This window comes from Dysidea avara, chromosome 5 (genome assembly GCF_963678975.1).
Source record: "Dysidea avara chromosome 5, odDysAvar1.4, whole genome shotgun sequence".
Lineage (NCBI taxonomy): Eukaryota > Metazoa > Porifera > Demospongiae > Dictyoceratida > Dysideidae > Dysidea > Dysidea avara.
Window position 1 is genome coordinate 12,746,695 of NC_089276.1, and position 20,737 is coordinate 12,767,431.

The 20,737-nt window shown below is 39.2% G+C and overlaps 1 protein-coding gene and 1 long non-coding RNA gene across 8 annotated transcripts in view; both read right to left on the reverse strand.

The window, feature by feature from the left end:
- LOC136257036 (broad substrate specificity ATP-binding cassette transporter ABCG2-like) overlaps positions 1-15,140 on the reverse strand; it is a 34,182-nt gene extending 19,042 nt beyond the window's left edge. For 2 of the 7 annotated variants that reach the window (XM_066050141.1, XM_066050147.1), the window contains exons 1-10: positions 15,054-15,138; positions 13,252-13,485; positions 12,987-13,046; positions 11,208-11,322; positions 10,659-10,811; positions 10,266-10,423; positions 8,637-8,788; positions 6,862-6,945; positions 6,520-6,695; positions 6,391-6,456 (exon numbers count right to left, since the gene is read on the reverse strand). In XM_066050141.1, the coding sequence (XP_065906213.1) occupies positions 6,391-6,456; positions 6,520-6,695; positions 6,862-6,945; positions 8,637-8,788; positions 10,266-10,423; positions 10,659-10,811; positions 11,208-11,322; positions 12,987-13,046; positions 13,252-13,484 (1,197 nt within the window). In that variant the 5' untranslated portion in view covers position 13,485; positions 15,054-15,138. Of the gene's footprint in view, positions 1-6,390; positions 6,457-6,519; positions 6,696-6,861; positions 6,946-8,636; positions 8,789-10,265; positions 10,424-10,658; positions 10,812-11,207; positions 11,323-11,471; positions 11,497-11,596; positions 11,701-11,902; positions 12,083-12,986; positions 13,047-13,251; positions 13,512-15,046 lie in introns of those variants that run through there. The other 5 variants (XM_066050144.1, XM_066050143.1, XM_066050142.1 and 2 more) reach the window with 5 other exon arrangements.
- Positions 3,173-5,389, reverse strand: LOC136257062 (uncharacterized). Its single transcript, XR_010701790.1, has 2 exons — positions 5,037-5,389; positions 3,173-4,855 (listed from the first exon to the last, which is right to left on the reverse strand). It is a non-coding gene; the product is annotated as an uncharacterized lncRNA (long non-coding RNA).
- Positions 15,141-20,737: the final 5,597 nt, after the last annotated feature.

The following is a 20,737-nucleotide window of genomic DNA, read 5'->3' on the forward strand; positions in this document are numbered from 1 at the left end:
CTTGGCAGCAATTATCTAGATCTGTTTTAACTGCCTTCTTAATTTCCTTTTCGACACGGGAATCTTCAGAAGTAACATGTAAATACTTAGTGAGGAGTTTATAAATGAGAGGTCTTACTACAGAGAGGGTGGGTTACTTGCTTTTCCCCTCTTATTTTTTCTGTGATTTCAACAATGGGCTTCATTACGTCAACAAAAGCCTCCATTGTAGATATTTCTGTATTTGTTGGCATTAGCTCTGGTTTACGGATCTCAATAAGAGTGGTACATAATGGTTGCTGCTGTTCAAGAATTCTGTTGATCATGTAGAATGTAGAATTCCAACTGGTTATGATGTCCTATAATATAAATGTTCTATTGTATGTTTACTATTAAGGATAAGTGTGACATTGAATTTGCATAAGTCCCCTATTAAAACATTTTACAAAGTATTAAAATTGTTACAGTATTTACAGTTTTATTGGGTGCAACATCCATTGTCACATTGTTTCTATATAATTACCTATATTAATTTGTGTTGGTCATGTTGTAGGTCCTTTGCCTGAGAACATTGGTAGATTTGACTGAGGAATGAAAATGTCCAACAAGTTTTCTTGCTCGACCGAAAGCTCTAGATACACCTGTTAAAGACATAGCCTTCTGTACACCCAACTGCAGTGTAAGGCTAAAACAGCCAAAGTGTTTCCATTCCAATCTGCTGATAGTAGCAGTAATATTTGAGGCATTGTCAGTGACAACTGCACTGACTTGTGTGGACTGCAAATTCCACCGGTCAAGGCATTCTTCTAAATAACTTGATAAATTAACTACAGTATGCTCAGTAGTAATTTCTCCTGTCTCAAGCATGTGAGACTGTAAAGTTCATTTGGCAGAAATGCAATGAATTGTCAAGCTCATAAAACTGTGCTGTGCTCTGGAAGTCCAGCAATCAGTTGTTATTGCAAACTATTTTAGCCCAGATGCCATTTGTTCACTTACTATAGCCTTTTGTTTCTGGTATAAGGATGGCAAATAATGCCTACTGAACGTGGTTCAGTCCAGAAGAGGGTACCTGGGCTTAAACACCTTCAAGCATGTTCCGAAAACCAGTGTCATTCACTGTATCAATTGGAACAAGATCTCTTGCCAGAAACTGGCAAACAGCAGAAGTCAAATTATTCCATCTTGTGGAGCTATGTGCTAGAGGCATCAACTTTCCAAATGATTCTTCAATAGATGGCTGCCCTTTGGGTAGAGGTGTTTCAGTTTACTCACTAGACTTCAATTTTTGCAGAGACACTAGTTCAGCCAAGTGGCGGTATTGTAAATGCACAATCATGTTTGTGGTGCTGCCTGTATAGTTCAAGGGATTTTACACAATGTATAAAACACTTCTTTGCAGCGACGCTTGTCCTTCTCTACGTACTCACCGGAACGTGCAGGAAATCCGAAAAACCTCCAGACAGGACTTTTTGCCTTCTCCAGTGGTAGAAACTCCGTGGCTACAGTATCTGAGATAGCATCATTGTTCGCACTTTCATCATTTTCTAGTTCTACATCGTCAACTTCATTTCCACTTTCATCGTTGTCTAATACGCCTCTTTCCTCTTCTACAAATGTAACTTCATCTTCACTGTCTTCCTGCTCGAAGGCCTTGAATGCAATGAGGTTTCAATCAGTTACCATTTTTAATTAGTTGATGTGCATGCACAATGGCGCAAATTCATAATTAATAAATAGGAAATAGAAAGTTTACGGTACAGTGGGCATGTGCATTATTTGAAGTAATCATGGGTTGGTTTTGTTGTGTACCAAACTGTTCAAAGAGGTCAGAAAGTGATAAAGATGTATCATTTCATTGTCTACCATTGCATAACAAAAGGTTGCTGAAGATTTGGATGCATAAGATTGGCAGAAAGAACCTTTCGCTAACTACTTCAACTCGAGTTTGCAGTAGGCATTTCGTTAATTCAAGAAATCAAAAGCTCAGATGTGATGAATATCCAACACTGAATCTTCCTCAAGCAAGCAAGCCGTATAAGCGAAGATCACCAAAGAAAAGAGAGGTGGTGGTACCTCTAGAAAACACGGGAGGTGATGAAGACTCAGATACAAGTTATGATTCTTCGACTAGCCATGAAAGTGTTATTATCTCCACAGATCTACCTAGCCTCGTGTCTAGTGAAGATTTAGATTTCCTTGCTGCAGAATGTGAGAATTTGAAAAGAGAATTGGAAGAAACTCGAGCCAAGTTAAAAGCCACTGAATTCCAAATTGATGTTTTAAGCCATGATGACAAAAAGCTTAATTATTACACTGGCTTTAAATCGTACAAGTTGTTCAAAGCATGCTTTGATTTTTTGGGGCCTGCAGCTTACAATTTGAATTACTGGGATTCCAGTACAATAGCTGATGCAAGTGATAGTGAGAAGAGAACCAAAGGTTGTAATAGAAAACTGTCACCAGAAGATGAGTTTTTAATGGTAATGGTACGGCTTCGAGCTGGCCTCTTTGAAAGAGACCTTGCTTACAGGTTTGGCGTGTCACAATCCACTGTGTCCCGGATATGGATAACATGAATCAACTTCATACACCTTCAGTTTCAAACCATACCACTGTGGCCCACTAGAGCCATGATAGATGCCGATATGCCAGATTGTTTCAAGCAGATGTACCCATCTACAAGGGTAATTTTGGATGCAACAGAATTCGTGTTGAAAAGCCTGGTTTATCATAGTTGCAGCAGGCAACATTTTCCAACTACAAGAACACTAATACTTACAAAGCATTGGTAGGAATCTCTCCATCAGGTGTTATCACCTTTGTTTCAAAACTATATGCAGGATCGATTTCAGATAAAGAACTTACACGTTGCAGTGGTATTTTAGAAATGTTGGAACCAGGTGACTTGATCGAGGCTTTGATATCCAGGAAGATTTGGCATTACTTGGAGTAGGACTGAATATACCATCATTCCTAAAAGGAAAGTCACAGCTTTCTGAGTCTGAGCTAGTGGTGACAAGGCAAATTGCATCCATCAGGATTCACGTGGAGCGAGCAATGGAACAAATCAAGAACTTCCACATATTTGATCGAACACTGCCATCATCAATGTCTATTGTAGCTAGCCAAATATTTTATATTTGTGCAGTGTTAAGTAATTTTCAACTACCACTATGTACATAGTCAAATGTAATGTGATCATAATCCATAAACTGTATTATTCTTATATATGCAGCATGACAAAATATTGATATGCTATACTATATATATACAAACATTTTACAGGTATATAGTAAGAAGGTTTTAGCTGTGGAATTAATATTTCATCCACCATAAAATTCTCAAAGTATTCCTTAAGCTGTGGAACATAATCTTTTACCCACTGATCGTCTGGTGTTATTCGGGTAACAAGACAGCCTTTGGTGGTAAAAATACAAAAATCGCACCAACTAAACATGTCAGAAGAGACATATAACTGCAGTTGTACTTGGTGGTAATAATGGTGTGTGGACTTAAGTTGCATTTTGTCATTTTCAATTGTACAGTAAAATGATGGGTCATCACACGCTTGCCTGGGAGTTTGTATTCTCTTAGTGTAAGGACACTTAATCTCTAATATGCCATCTGGCTGCTCTGAAGAAGGATCGTGAACTCAACCATCTGGAGATGCTCCTAAGTATCCTTCATGTAAGCTTACAATAAATCCACAATCTTCTACAGTCAATCCCTTGTGCCCTTGTTTCTTCATGTACTCCACATAGACACTTCTAGCTAGCTTTTCATTTTCAATTCCCCATTTTATCGGAGCTGGCTTGTTGATCATAGGACTAGGGTACAGCACTGACTTCAAAAGTGTATCTGTTTTAGAATGTTGGCAGAGTATTTTACCACATTAGGAACCAGTGATCCGCTTTGCCCGTATTTCATTACATAGTGGAGAGCCGGATTGACTTCTAGTTGAAGATTCAATTTGCAAACGTTCTGATGCAGTAACAGATAGTTCCAATAGAACTGAATGTCTCTGTTCTGTTGTCACTGCTGGTATTGGACTCACTGCAACTGGGTCACTTGTGGGAGGTGGATCATTCAGTCTTTCTAATTAACACCGTATTAGGTATGGTCATGTTTTGAGTACACTTCTGATGGGATCAGCTGTTGAAGTATGCCACAGGAATGATCAATCTCTAACAAACGTAAGCGTAGATTTTCACTGTTCTGGGGATTAACTACCCTTAGTGAAGGAGGCCAGGGATCGTACACACCAGGTATCGGCTGAGCTCCACTTGGTTTGGTTAAAACCTCTCTCCTCGCGAGTTTGAGTTGGTCAACAGTTACAGGCTTGTGTTCCCTTGGGGCTTGTGTGTTCCATGCTTGCTTTACATCTGTACAAGTCAGAAAATCTGGCAACTGTCCCAATAAACAAGTTAGCTAAAGATAGCACAAGGTTCCTACATGTTTACATGATGCACGTAGTCCCCTTCCAGCTGGGCAGCCACACATAGCAGAATTAATCTTCCAAGACCCCTGCAAAGTGACATCACCATTCTGTACATTTTGTCCTTCTTCATCTCAGGGCGGCAATCAGCCTTAACCCACCAGAATTCTTCTTCGTCTGTAACTGACAATGCTTGCACATGGCGATTCGAAGCCAATGGTAGCCTTACCATCGACAGCATTCCTTTGGATGAAAGTGTTGCTGATAGAAATGTTGGGCACATCAGTAGATGAATGGAATGCAGTTTTGATGCTTTTCTAACCAGATGTCGGTGATGAAACACTGCAGCCAACTTCAGCTGATGCTTCACTGCTTTGACTGTGGCCATCTGGATTCATTATGTGGTGAGCCCATCCATTTTCTATATACGCTTTCACCCTAAATAAACACCCAACAACATGATAAGCTTTCCAAGACTATTTTCAATACACATAGCATTCATACAGCTTATAAACCACACAGTTTATAAACCATACGGCACACATACACCTTCTATTGAAGTCACCAGAAATGTATGGTACGTGTGTAATGAACAAATCGTATGTGTTAGTCACCATACCTCATCACTAAATCAGCCTTTTTACCCTTTGTTCATGCCCTTCTGTACTGTAACCATCGCTTCAATTCGGGAACCTTCAACACTGCTACATCTTGACCACCCAAGGAAGTTCCCGGTATGTCTTCTTCACTTAAAAGTACCGAAATTTCTTCGTCTTCAATGTCTAAATCCATGGCGAAACGTGCTAAATAACGCGCATGCCCACTGTACCGTTAACTCTCTATTTCCTATTTATTAATTATGAATTCGTGCTATTTATGCTTACGTAATTACCATGATAATATGAAGTGGTTTAATTGTTATCGTGCAATGGCTTTACTAAAACGATAATCGATTTATTGTCATTATCGTACAGCTCTATTAAAAAGTAGTGAAACAAGCTGGAGTAGTGCACGATATTAAACCACAGTAAAACAATAAGAAGTGTTATATCCCTACTGTGCATTTCCATTCTTGAACACAGTAGGGATATAACACTTCTTATTGTTTTACTGTGATTTAATATCGTGCACTACTCCAGCTTGTTTCAGCACTTTTTATCGATGTGCTATGTTCCTACTCTAGTTGAAAATTCCCCTTGTTTCTTAACTATTTTAAAAATAAAATTATTTTGACTGGTAAACCCATGCATACTGCATCAAAAGAAAGAAATGGTGCCATGCGCCCCAGTTATATCAAATATCGTCTGAAAAGTGAAGTATCCATTACGCTTCATTGTCAGATATGTATGTTCAACCCGTTACACAGCATTATGAATCAAGAACTGTTCGAAAAGCACCTCTGCAATCCAAGTATCCACTATGTGAAAAATATGGACAACTTCTGTTACGAAGGGAAGCCATCACGTGCTACTGCCAAATCGACACCTTTTTTCTGTCAGCAAAGATGAATGTGACACAAAGGAGGACACTGGTAAGTCCATAAAGAATGCATTGTACGTACTGTGGTATGCCAAAAGGCACCTATCCAGCTGAAGCAGTGAAAAAATCAAGCCCGTAGCCTTAGCCGTTATCGAGTTACGCTTGTCTGAAGATATCAGTTACTCAGTCTTGTCAGTCAGTAGAAAATTCCGTTTAATAAAAAAAATTCTATAGCAACTTGTTGTTGAAAGCGTCTCGGGTTGATCTGAAGGCTTGTTTGGGCTTAGTTTTACCTAACCAATACTGCCTCATCGTCATCAGGGAAAGCGAGGCTGTTTTTTGGGTGATATTATTTCATGTGCCACACCCAAACCTTTGTGGTCCCTACTATACAGTACTATCGTACTATATGATTACTATCCATACTGAAACAATAGCACACCTTTATACTAAATATACAACAACATATGTAATTTTAACAGGTTAAAACATACTTGCACTCCTGAGAATAATCTGTTACGAACGAGGTTGCGGATGGTCCTAATAGTCAATACACCAAACTGTATAAAAAAACACAAGGAGATATATAATGTACATGAAAGTAGACTCATGTAAACGCTAACCTGCCAAAGAAAGCTGGTGGCATATTTAGGAGATTCACCTTGGGGCTCATTGAGAGCTGTATTCAGCTGAGCATCAAGGTGCTGTTTGAGGACCAGAAATTCCCTGCTTTCTTCAAATGTCTTAGGAAGATGTGGACCATATGAAGAGCCTGTTGTTGAATCATCTGCATCTTCACCTGTACAAATAGGACAAGCTACAATGCATACATGTTTCTAATAATATACCATAGTGCATAGTTAAGGGCACGTGCTTACAAGTTTCAAAGAAACATAATATTACTCAAGAGACTTCTATATACAAACGTTATTAGTTGATAAAAACACATACATGTAATGTAGTACCTTCAGGACCATCAGCCTCCTCATTCTCTATGATCACATCAAGAAAGAAATCAGCGGGATTATCGTATTCTTCACACTGGTAACCTGAGTGTATATATGTGTACAATAAACATACAGTAGAGTAGTACACTGCATAGTAGAGGTCATAAAGGTTTGTACTTTCTAGTAAAACCAACACCCAGCAGGGGCGGATCCAGAGTTTGGAAAGAGGGGGGGCACCTTTCTGAAAAACAGTTGAAGACCAAAAAAACTTGCTGAAAACCAGTTGAAGACCAAAATAATAATAAAAAAAAGGTCACGACAATAATAGCTAGTTATCCTTACCAACTATATCACATCTGTTATGTAAAATAAAATCCTATTTATAGCTTCATAGGTAAGCTACACTGCCCCATGAACATTGTGACTGCTTTATTAGAGTAATTGACTGCTCTATTAGAGTATCTCAATCTTGAATGCAATTTCTTGAAGGGGGGGCATTTGCCCCAAATGCCCCATCCTGGATCTGCCATTGCCCAGCCCTGCTTTTCCTTCACAACAGCTTGGCAGTATAGAATAACAAAGTTCAAAGTACCTTCAGAGTGATGCTAAATGCTTTCAACAAGTCATTATGAAATTTAAATGTTAAAAAAAATGTATAACTGAATTTTCTTCTAACTGATGCCTATTGTTAACACTACAGACTTGACATCTTCTCTGTTCGACATTGCTAAGGCTCATTTTTGCCACAGCTATAATGTGTGCATCATGGACTTACCCTTGGCTACCACATCTTCCTCCACTAGGAGTTAATCAGCAGTAGTGCATCTATTGGTTTCTCTTGCTGACTGATACATTTAAACAGGAAAGGTCTATAGCAAAGGGATTGATCGCAGAGGCTCTTCAAACCAAAAATGAAGTGACATGGCCACTCCATAAATGATAGTCGGGAGCACGTTCAGATGCAGAATTAAGCCTATATATGTCTGGTGAATTCTTTCCATAGCTTACCAGTCATAATTATGTTACACAAAAAAGTGTAACAAGCTAACGTATGGTATTTACCTTTTGAGTTCTGACAAAAATCTGCTCTCTGAGCTGTGCCTTTACCTCTCACCTCCGATTCTTCTCATTATTTTCTCAAGGCATAAATTATTCATATTGACACCTTTCTTTATGCATAAGTATATAGACATCACAAAAATTATGTGAAACAAAATTCTTTTGTAACTCTGTATAAGATGGGATAGATAGCTGCACTTACAATGTTCAGTTTCACTACAAAAAAACATGGCTATGTCCCTGACTAATGATCTATCATATGCATGTGAGATAGCTCCAGCAAAGGCTCACTTAAAGTTAACAGCTAGATCAATATACTCTAATAAAGCAGCCACCCTAATACAACAGCCATGTACGACCCAGTGACAGACAAACGCGAATATCATAGTCATGCTGTTAAAAAAAATTTTTTTTAATGAAAAAAACCACGTACGCATATAAAATTGAAGTAGGAAACCATGTGATAAAATGTAGTGAAACAAGAAACACAAAGCCAATACAGCATGGCTATCCAATGTGGGATCCCACATGGCTATGCTATTATGTTTCAAGTTCTACCACTTTTACCACATATGTAGGTCCCCCCATTATTTTTAAATTGATAATTTTAAAATTGTGTTCAAATGCTATGAAAATTGTTCAATTGGGAACCTGACATTATTGAAACATGTGTAACTATTGGTAGCAGAGTAAATCATCATTACCAAACCACACATGCACTAGTATATACTAACCTATGTCAGAGAAATAGTTCAAGGCATTGTCAGCAGGTCCATGATAGACTAGTCGACCACGAGACATCAGTGTAAGTGAATCAAACAGCTTGTAAATGGAGTAACGTGGTTGATGTATTGACATTATGATCACCCTGCCTGATGAACTCAATCTGTTGAGTGATAAATACAAGCACTAAAATGTACATATCACCATTTATGTATTTTTGGTTGATTCACTCAACCTGTGGCCCTCAAAAACATATAAGGAAAATTCCTTGTAGTACCAATGCTTTGTTTCTTGCATGGTGATTGGTGATATACCAGTAATACTAGTAACCACTTCACCTACTGCAAAGAAAACAGGTTGCTGTATTTGACGGATCACGGATCGACGGATCACGTGAACATATTCCACTGCTCATTGGAGATGTTTATAAGTATCGTGTCAGAATGATTAAACATACTTGATATAATAATTATTTTACTAATAATGACAAAACGCTGCACACATCGCTTCATTGCACACATCATTCCTGGATTTAGCTAGCTATGTGATCACTGTAACACTTGAAGGTAAAGCTGCCAACATCACATTATTACATAGGTCTACTACCTTTGTCCAAACTGAAGTATTAAAGCCTAAGCCAGCCAGTATTTTTTTCTTTTGTCATTTAGTCGGAAAGGTGAGACTAATTACAACCAGCCCATGCCGCAGCTGTAATCCTACGATCATTCTATAATTTACCTTCTTTTCTCATGGGTAGAGAGTGTGCCCGGACCATCAGACTGCCGAATTGACCTGCTTTTCTGTTTAGAATCTTCGCTTCAATAAAAAAGATTGTAAATAGCTAATCAGCTTGCCAAGTTAATGTTAACTTACTCAGAAGTTGATCACAACCATAGTCTACTCAAACACCTGTCTATCCATGGCTAATGATGTACACATGCAGCGTCGTATAGTGGACTATATAGACGTACTATATACGTATGACCGTAAACAGCCGTAGCTAAATTTGTAAATCTGGAACGGTGCGTGGGCATTTTAGTGATGAACTGAAGTGTGCAGCGTTTTGTCATCATTAGTAAAATAATTATTATACCAAGTATACTATAACACTGACACAATATGTATAAACATCTCCAATGAGCAGTGGAATATGTTCATCATGTGATCTGTCGATCCGTGATCCGCCAAATACAGTGATCCGCCAAATACAGTGATCCGCCAAATACAGTAACCCAAAGAAAACTTAGGTGCTTGATTTTAACCAATGGTCTAGCTAGTGATGGCTGGAAATATACTTCGATGAAAAAAAACGTTGGCAAATTAAAGGACAATTTGCCAAATTCGCCAATTTTTTATACTGCCAAAGCTTTCTACTACATGGTATACTGCTTCACATTAGGGTCAAGCAATGATACAACATTCACAATAACAAGCTAGGTAACATATATCGTAACAGTTTCCTGCAAATTTCAATACCAGTGAGTACTTGACAGGCTAAGCATTAGAGAATGCAACGGGAAAGTACAGTACATATATGCAAGTAGAAAATTTGATTTTCTGTACAGTAAATACGTTATTGCAATGTGAACCATAACAATAGTAGTTATAAACATATGTACATACACAAACTACATACTCACTCTTTCAACAATCTCACAACAGATACTGCTGTTGTAGCATCTAATCCGGTAGTGGGCTCATCCAGGAATACAATACCAGGAGAAATGATCAACTCCATTCCAATACTGGTACGTTTCTTCTGACCTCCAGATATTCCTCTAATCAGTTCTGTTCCAACCTGTGGGAGTGATCAATGTACGTTAGTTGCCCTAAAATGATGGGTGCCTCCCAAAATGCTGCAGTTACAAACTATCATAGAAACATCACACCCTATGAAAATCACTTTTATGGTCTTAGTGTATCTATCTTCAAATCCCACATGCAACACAGTACACATACAGTATACACATGCACGCACGCACGCACGCACGCACGCACGCACGCACGCACGCACACACTACACAAACACACACCTTAGAGTTTGCAACGTGACTGAGACCTAATTCAGAGATAACACTCTCCACTTTGTCAGATCTTTCCTTCCTTGTTGTTGACATGGGTAGTCGTAGAGCAGCAGAGAAGGCTAAGTTCTCCCTCACAGACAATGTACCCATCAGCAAATCATCCTACAGTATAGTGGTGGGCGATAGCAAAATTTTCACAAGTCGATCGATAGTAATGAATATATCACGATAGCGATATGTATCACGATAGTGTCTAAATGACTGATCAGTAGTTAGCTGCTTGTACAATTGAGAATTTTGTGCTAATTTATACATTGTTTATACCTAATCATTGCTCCTTTCTTGTGAAAAGACAAGAATATGGTTCATTAATAGAACTACTTAGTAGTCAGTTAGAAGTGTCACATCCATCACGATAGTGTAGAGGCTAAATATCACGATACGATTTGAAAGTTAACAATTATCATGATACTCGATATTTTTTTTACTATTTCCCAGCTCTACTACAGTATTGAATGTATGCAATAAAGGATTGACACCATCCTGATCATGACTAACCTGGACTACATAGGCTGAGGCACACTTGAAATTATGTGGTTGTCTCCTACCATTAATAAGAACATGTCCTGATAGTCCCTTCTTAGCCTTGCGGTCAGCTAGGACATCTAATAATCTGTTGAAAATACATTGAACAGCATCATTGAATTGTATCATGTGTGACGTGTAAGTATATGTATGTGTGTTCGTAGTATTGTCCTTGCAGTCTTTATTCTCTTGGGGTTGTGATTATTGACTAAGAGTCGGGTCTGGTGTAATGCTAACCTTTTTATCCTAAAAAATCTCAAGTCTGATCAGTGATTATCGATGTTTGGCATTCAATGGGTACAGAAGAGTTCACAAAAGGTGATGATGACTTTACTAAACCACAGTTCATCTCAAATTGTTACCTCTTTGTGTAGTTATTCAATACCAATCATCACTCCTCATACTTGACAACAAAAGGTATAGACCACATTCCAAATGACATCACACGAATTTTCTATTTGGGGGGACTCTTATATTTTCAAGTATTATCACCAATGGCGATCGAGATTTTGAAGATTGATATAGAGGCTAACAAACAAGATATCGAGGCGAAACTACCAGGTTTAGTTATTACAGCAAAGAAACAATAGTATTTCTTCTAAACTTTGAAAACCAGCTGAAAAATTCTAACCCGGCGTTAGAATATATTTATATTCTTATAACTGTACCTGTTAGTTTTAGGTCAACATCTTCTTCCAGGATTGAATAGTGATTTGAATCTTATTAAGCCCCATTGGAACTATCACTCGAAATTGTTAGAATATTCCAAATAGCCGCAGCCATTTTATTTCGTGATGTCATTTGGAATACGGTCTATAGGCATTGTAATATTACAGCAATAAAAAGTAACAAAATAATATATGAGTGATGGTTGCTATTACAACATAGCTATGTGGGAAGATCCCTACTTTGCCATTGAACAGATGGTGATAACTAGGGATCTTCCCACATAGCTATTTTGTAACGAAAATTCCTACTTTGGTATGGAACAGATGGTGATAAATTGTAGGGATTTTCCATCTTAGCTATGTTATAATAGCTGAAACCCTGCTTCATTTTAAAAATTTGCTAACTTTTTTGTTACATCATAGCTATGATGTACACGCGTGCTTTACTCAATCTCCCCGTTTATCTCTAGTGAGCTCTTCCTATAGCAAAAGCTGCATATGATTTAGTGCTGTACACCTACAAATTTTTTGTCACCGATTAATTGCCTACCAATAATTGCCGATAACCGGTTAATTGGTTTGTTTGTATATTGGCAGACATAATGGGAGTCAACAAGCCTGCTGGAAGGTTTAGGGTGGTTCCAAAGTGACCATCAACATCTTGTCTAGCAGTAACAGTTATTACAATCACATTCTTTGAGGTTATGTTATGATGTTAACACTTAACAGCAGGGGTAATTTATGGTTTACCAAGTGGGTGGGCAATAACTGGTTTAAAGGTTTCTTTACTGGTTATTGGCTGACCTAGACAACACCTGTTAATAACCGGTTAATTGGACACTGGTGTACAGCACTAATATGATTTCTCTAATCAATGAGTGCCACACTGGAGAAAAGGGTCTATGAGAACGAGACTAGCATGCATGTGTGTGTATGTAGCATGTACGTGTAGTGTGTGCGTGTGTAGTGTATGTGTGTGAGAGAGCGAGCGCCATAGAGGTTAGGTCATTAAGCATGGTTGTGTGCTATGAAGTGTATAACTTGGCACCATACACATTATATTAAATGCATCTTTGCAACTTACGAGGTCTTTCCACTTCCACTTGGTCCCATTATGGCATTCAGACCAGGATTCATTGATCCACTACAACCAAAGACAAAATAGCTAATATTTCTTTCACTATTTCCTACTAAGTATTGCTTAGCATAACTTTGTTATTAGAATTTTGAACAATGTGGGTATGAAACATGTATATTGTAATCCACCAAATATCATGTCCTAAAGCAAGCTTCATGTGTGTATGTGATTGACATAAAGTATGTACTGTGATTACATGTATATGCCTTACCTAACATTTTCCAGGATTATCTTTGGAGGGATCTCCTTAAAACGAGCCAAGAATGATTTTGGTTGTATGGTGTAGTTGATGTTAACAAACGATACATTGTTGCCACTACGTATACCCACAGTATTGTAAGAGTCAGATGATACATCCTTCAGCAGAGAAGTAGTTTCAGCTACCAGCCCACTTTCATCAGATTCTTCCAATTGTAAAGCAATTTTAGCTTTTCGTGATGACATTTTAGGATAGAAACAACACCAAATTCACTAAATTTAAAAAAATATAAGATTCTCTACATGTGCACATTCTGTAATAAGTCATGTAGTCTTTAGAGCTGGGAAATATCCCTGCATTGTTAGTAATCTGTGATATTTAAGTCATACTGGTTTTGATATCACCTGTTATTTTTAATACCACCATACTATCTGCTAACTATGGCCTCCCTGTGAGCTTGTTTCATCCCATATTTAGAAGGTAACCAGACATGTGACAATGTTTGTAGGCAGGTGCAGCTAACCAACCTATGTAAACAAGTTTGTTTGTGGTAATTTGCATATGAGGTTTGCTGAGCTACCATGGGTATTTGGTGCTTTTGTTGGGGTAAATGGCAGTTACTTTAATACCAATGGCTTTACATTATACTGTGATATTTAGTAATACTGTGATACTTTTTATGGAAGGTATACCGTTTTCTATTTTTCAATACCGCCCAGCACTAGTAGTCATGCGTTGTAGCAAGCTAACAGCATTTCTAACACATATCTTAGCTATATACAAACCAGAACTTGGAACATCTGCATAGTTTGCCTATGGCTGCATCTTCACTGCTACGAACTACTGTATACAACTTCACACATGTGCAGTAACCATGCATATGACACAGGCAATCAGCCCGCTTATTATTTTAAACTATACGTGGATACAGTGAGTGTACATGTGATCAAGCTTTTGGATTTGTGTGATTGGTGCCTTCAAGACTAGCTCTATGTGAACACATCACGGGATGACAAAACTTGCTGCAGTCATGTCAAAAAAGCAATGGCCAAGGCAGAAAAGTTCGTGCTAAGCTAATGCTCTGCAAGGGGGTGACACACAGGCACTCACTGTAGGTAGATCTGTGACCGCGGTCAAAGTCTAAGTCAAAGCCACCAAAATCGTACCAATTCAACGATCAAGGGTAAAAGCAAAAGCTTCCAACCCACAATCGAAAAGTGCTGAAATATCATCACTAAGTCACTGGTCAAAAGTCGAAAAAGGCTCTTAGTCACAGGTCAAAGCAAAATTTCAGCCGGTCAAGACTTTGACCGCAGTCGCAGATCCACCTACAGCGCATACCTACGTGACACCCCCTTGCTCTGCCTTCTCTGTTCACCCAACTGGTACAGCAGGACTGGTAAATGAACACCAAACGAATGTTCGAAACTTTGAAACCCACAAACAATCTATTAGTATAAATATCCGCTATGAAGTCACATGGAAAGGCTATACCGGTCACAGGTCAAAGAGAAATATCATTACGCGATCGCAAATCTTCAATGCGTGCCTACTGTACATGACATTCCCTTGCACTGCTTGCAAGCGAACACAAAAGTTCTTACAGAAATTTTTTGGCACGTGCAAAGAAAACTTGTCGAACAAGAGTGTTGCCACAAGCCATGGCCTGATAGATTTTTAGTCATCGGTTCTACGATACGGTCATGGCAGCTGTCCGATCCTGAGCCCCATAGTTACATTTACAACAGGAACCTTTAGCACACACACACACACACATACACAATAACGCTTTAAGCTGGAAACGAACCTCTTACCAGAGTCTGGGAATAACTTTCAGTTGACCTTCCACCTCGTAAGTATCAACACCTTCCTTCTCCCCTCACGCGCTTCATATAATCGCGCGCCCTTATTGCAATTTCCGCATACTGATTTATCAATTTGACTAGAGTAGGGACCATAGCACGTTGATAGTACCAAGAGTTCATATTATGAACTCTTGATAGTACTGAAGCAAGCTGGAGTAGTGCACGATATTAGCTAAGATCCCTATATTATGTATGTGCTCAAGATACCATCATGGAAATGCACAGTAGGGATATAACATTCCTTTTATTGAGCAGCTAGGTCTCATGCACAATCTCACTAAGTTGGTAGAACAATTGCTGCATGTCTGTCATTGGTAAAAGATGTGTGTACATCATAGTCTAATGAAATATTAAAGCCGATGACAGACTCTATTTAAGGCCAAGCAAAGTTGATTGCTAATTACCCATTTCAACTCATTTTTTTCTAAACTGATGCAGGTGGGCAGTCATTATTCATTATGGCTACAAGCTTGACAGAAACACTAAAATAAATCCAGTAATCATACACTACGATAGTAGTGTATAGTAGGGACCACATAGGAGTAGGTGTGGCCCACGACTGAGTAAGTAAGTAACTGACTGATGCCTTCAGACAAGCATAACTCAATAACGGCTAAGGCTACGGGATTGATTTTTTCACTGTTTGACGTCGCTTTGGCCCGACAGGTGCCTTTTGGCATACTGCAGTACATACAATGCATTCTTCATGGACTTACCAGTGTCCTTCTTTGTGTCCCATTCATCTTTGCTGACAGCGACAAGTGTCGATTTGGTGATAGCACGTGATGGCTTCCTTTCGTAACGGAAATCGTCCATATTTGTCATAGTGGCTATTTTGATATCAGAGGTGCTTTTCAAACAGTTCTTGATTCATACTGCTGTGTAACGGGTTGATCATAGCTGACAACAAAGCGTAATGGATACTTCACTTTTCAGATGATAATTGATATAACTGGGGCGCGCGGCACCATTTCTTTCTTTCGGTGTGCGTGGATTGCAGAGGTGCTTTTTGAACAGTTCTTGATTCGAAATGCTGTGTAACGGGTTGAACATAGCTGACAACAAAGCGTAATGGATACTTGCCTTTCAGATGATAATAGGGGAGCGTGGTGCCATTTCAGATGCGGTATGCATGGGTTCGCCAGTCTTAATAATTATTTACAAAAAAAAGTAACAAAAAGTACACAGAAATATTTAGAATTTTCAACTAGAGTAGGGACCATAATATGTCAGTAAAAAGTACTGAAACAAGCTGGAGTAGTGGACGATATTAATTCACAGTAAAACAATAAGAAGTGTTATATCCCTACTGTGATCAAGATACCATAATGGAAATGCACAGTAGGGATATAACACTTCTTATATATAGTTTTACTGTGAATTAATATCGTGCACTACTCCAGCTTGTTTCAGTACTTTTATCGACGTATTATGGTCCTTACTCTAGTTGAAAATTCCTAATTTTTCTGTGTACTTGTACAATAATGAATGAACATTGTGGAAATACGTGATTCTGTATTCACTGCATTTAGATTTGATGTTGGAGACCAAGAGGATGGTGTATAGATCTGTAGTGTTGGGAGTATTGTTATATGGTGCTGAAACCTAGGCCCCCACCCAGGAGCTGGTTAGGTTAGACAGGTTCTCAATCCTGGGTGTTAGCAGATCTATTCAGTGGAAGGAACACTTTACTACTGCTGAGTTGGCTGGTAGATTTGGTATGGTAGAGAGTATTGGTGACTTACTAACACAGTGCAGGCTAAGATGGTTGGGACCTGTTGCTAGAATGTCAGAACACAGACACCCAATTCAAATAAGCTGTTATTTGGTTGGTTCCCTCAGAAGTATCCTGCACATGATAGTAAGCTTCGTTGGAGGGACAAGATCTGTCAGATGAAACATCATGGTAGAATCGTACCAGATGGCATTCACTGTGTACTTATGGACTAGATAAACACGTGATGGTAACAAGCCCTTTATTTGTACCACCTGCCATCGCTCATTTAGCAGAGCACAAGATATTGCAAAGCATAGGTGTACCACCACTCATCCTCGTCGAAGATAGGAAAGAGTGACTACATCCCTGGATGGCATCATCTCATGATGGCTTCGAGTTTGTGTGTGTGTGTGTGTGTGTGTGTGTGTGTGTGTGTGTGTGTGTGTGTGTGTGTGTGTGTGTGTGTGTGTGTGTGTGTGTGTGTGTGTGTGTGTGTGTGTGTGTGTGTGTGTGTGTGTGTGTGTGTGTGTGTGTGTGTGTGTGTGTGTGTGTGTGTGTGTGTGTGTGTGTGTGTGTGTGTGTGTGTGTGTGTGTGTGTGTGTGTGTGTGTGTGTGTGTGTGTGTGTGTGTGTGTGTGTGTGTGTGTGTGTGTGTGTGTGTGTGTGTGTGTGTGTGTGTGTGTGTGTGTGTGTGTGTGTGTGTGTGTGTGTGTGTGTGTGTGTGTGTGTGTGTGTGTGTGTGTGTGTGTGTGTGTGTGTGTGTGTGTGTGTGTGTGTGTGTGTGTGTGTGTGTGTGTGTGTGTGTGTGTGTGTGTGTGTGTGTGTGTGTGTGTGTGTGTGTGTGTGTGTGTGTGTGTGTGTGTGTGTGTGTGTGTGTGTGTGTGTGTGTGTGTGTGTGTGTGTGTGTGTGTGTGTGTGTGTGTGTGTGTGTGTGTGTGTGTGTGTGTGTGTGTGTGTGTGTGTGTGTGTGTGTGTGTGTGTGTGTGTGTGTGTGTGTGTGTGTGTGTGTGTGTGTGTGTGTGTGTGTGTGTGTGTGTGTGTGTGTGTGTGTGTGTGTGTGTGTGTGTGTGTGTGTGTGTGTGTGTGTGTGTGTGTGTGTGTGTGTGTGTGTGTGTGTGTGTGTGTGTGTGTGTGTGTGTGTGTGTGTGTGTGTGTGTGTGTGTGTGTGTGTGTGTGTGTGTGTGTGTGTGTGTGTGTGTGTGTGTGTGTGTGTGTGTGTGTGTGTGTGTGTGTGTGTGTGTGTGTGTGTGTGTGTGTGTGTGTGTGTGTGTGTGTGTGTGTGTGTGTGTGTGTGTGTGTGTGTGTGTGTGTGTGTGTGTGTGTGTGTGTGTGTGTGTGTGTGTGTGTGTGTGTGTGTGTGTGTGTGTGTGTGTGTGTGTGTGTGTGTGTGTGTGTGTGTGTGTGTGTGTGTGTGTGTGTGTGTGTGTGTGTGTGTGTGTGTGTGTGTGTGTGTGTGTGTGTGTGTGTGTGTGTGTGTGTGTGTGTGTGTGTGTGTGTGTGTGTGTGTGTGTGTTACAAATAGCTTGACACTGCTTTGCCAGTGTATAATGTAGTTTTTACAAATACATCAATCCCATATGTTGCAGAAAAATTGCACCTATACAGAGATTTCTGAGGTTTCTAGTAAGCTAGATTGATAGAACAGTCACCCTACAGTCAAACATATATTTAGTAGCTATAGTAAACTGCTGAAAATGCCATCAAATATAATTTCAGAGCCAAATCAGAGGGTCTAATATTCCCCCATACCCCTTAGAAAGGCAACCCTCACATGCTGGTGTACTTCTCACACTAACCTGTACTTCTCACACTAACCTGTACACCAGTTCCTTTCTTTCTGCACCATTATCAACTTTGTACAGTCAAATGGTTTTGACACAAAATTTAATCATCAATTATGTACATTACAAGGCAACTTCAAGACCACAGAGTGGAGAGACTACAGTGAAATAATCACTGCTATTCAACAGCATCAAAAGTTGTCAGCCATCTGTTATTATGTGCTCTGGTCTGAGCAAATTAGCTTAATGTCTTAAAATTGTTGATATCATTAATTTTGGCAATTTAATATGCATGTTGTGTTATTAATTAGGGCTAAAACGAATATTCTAAATGAAAGAGAATGAATATTTTTAGTCAAGAACGAATAATCGAATATTCTATTTACAGTATAATACGTGTAATATGTGTTATTTCTTGTTATTTGTATTCCAAACATCATTAAAATTTGATATCTTAATAACTTCAGTATAGCTAGGTGCATGGCTTTTGAAATGAAGTAGAAGTGTCTGATGCATAGTCTGTCCCACTATGCAGCGTTTAGGTCTATGCCACTATGGGACACACTGTAGGAAAGGTCACAAATCCATATGCATAGGATAGACAGGACACTTCACCTATCCTACATCTATCTTCCATCAATCCCACAGTGGGATAGGTGAAAAATTGTCCAGTGGTATATTCTTTAATGTGATTATGTATTACTACAATAACTATGTCAATGATACAAGAGTGAATGTGTGTTGTGTGTGTTTGTTGTGTGTTTGTGTAGTGTGCATGTGTTGTTTGTGTGTGTGTGTGTGTATGTACATGTGTGTATGTACGTGTGTGTGTGATTGCATGTGAGATCAGGCATATTAATAATTATTATGTGGCAGTGGATACTGAACCGAAAGTTGGTTCAATAAGCCTAGTGGCTATGCAAACCAGCTGAGCTGACTGCCCAGTATCTAATTGTAAGTCTTAAGTCTTGAGCCAACAGTAAAATGGACTAGCTACCACTGTGTTAGGCCAGTGTGCTAACCACTGTGCTATGCCCCTTTAGGTAGGCCCAGGGGCGTAGGGAGGGGGGTTCCGGGGGGTTCAGGAACCCCCTGTAAAATTTAGACTTCTGCAAGCAGGATCCTAACACACCATTTAGTGCGGCAGGACAAAATGAGTGAGTTGATAAAACTTACATTCATCTCTCAGGGAAGGATTTACAGAGGTAACATGAGCCCTCTTCAAAACTTGTTAAAAAGATCGATATTCTCTAATAGAGCAGTCAGATATATACTCTAATAGAGCAGTCAGGTATACTCTAATAGAACATGCATGTAAATATCCATGTCCATATGAAGTTTTTCAGACATTCCAACATTAAATGCAAAACTTAGCATGACCTTATACTGCTATAGCTTTGGTGTGCAGTGTTTAAAGATATAGAGCTCCAGTAATTTATCACTTTTGTTATGCAAAATTAATTCATGCTATGCATATTTGTATAGTTATATTGTTTTGATTGTCATTTGTATCAGTGGATTCATGGCTCCTATACCACAGTGAGATATAACCATCACTTACAGATTACTGTATGTGTCTCTATGTGTTATGCTGTCTGTTTCCACTAGGTGACTTTATCTAGTACTACCTTCATCCCTGGGGCACTTAATGCATCATAATTAATGTACTTTTTGCATAAAATATAGTAATTTGCTGAGTTTTGATTTATTAAAATATTGAAAGTCTCTCAGTGGCTGGGGGCTGTGCCCCCAGACCCCTGCTTCTAGTAACTCAATGCTGGTGCTGGAACCCCCCTTCAAAAAATCCTGGCTACGCCCCTGTAGGCCCTTGTAAACATTAAACATGCAGAGCCTTACAAAGGGGTCAAGGTGAACCTTTGCAGCCAAGCACAGTTCAACAAAGGTAGTGGGGTCACTCCACAAGTCTGACAGTCCTATATACACGCTTACCAAAGATGCTTCCTGTATGGGTACTCGCTTCATGGACCCATTATCATATAGATTATTTTATTTTATAATCAGCAGCAGTATAGCACATTCAACAGAACCTTGCAATAGCATTAATGCTAGATAATATGTAGCACCACCACCGCTGAATGTGGCATACATCATTTTTATTGCTATACAGCATGTTCA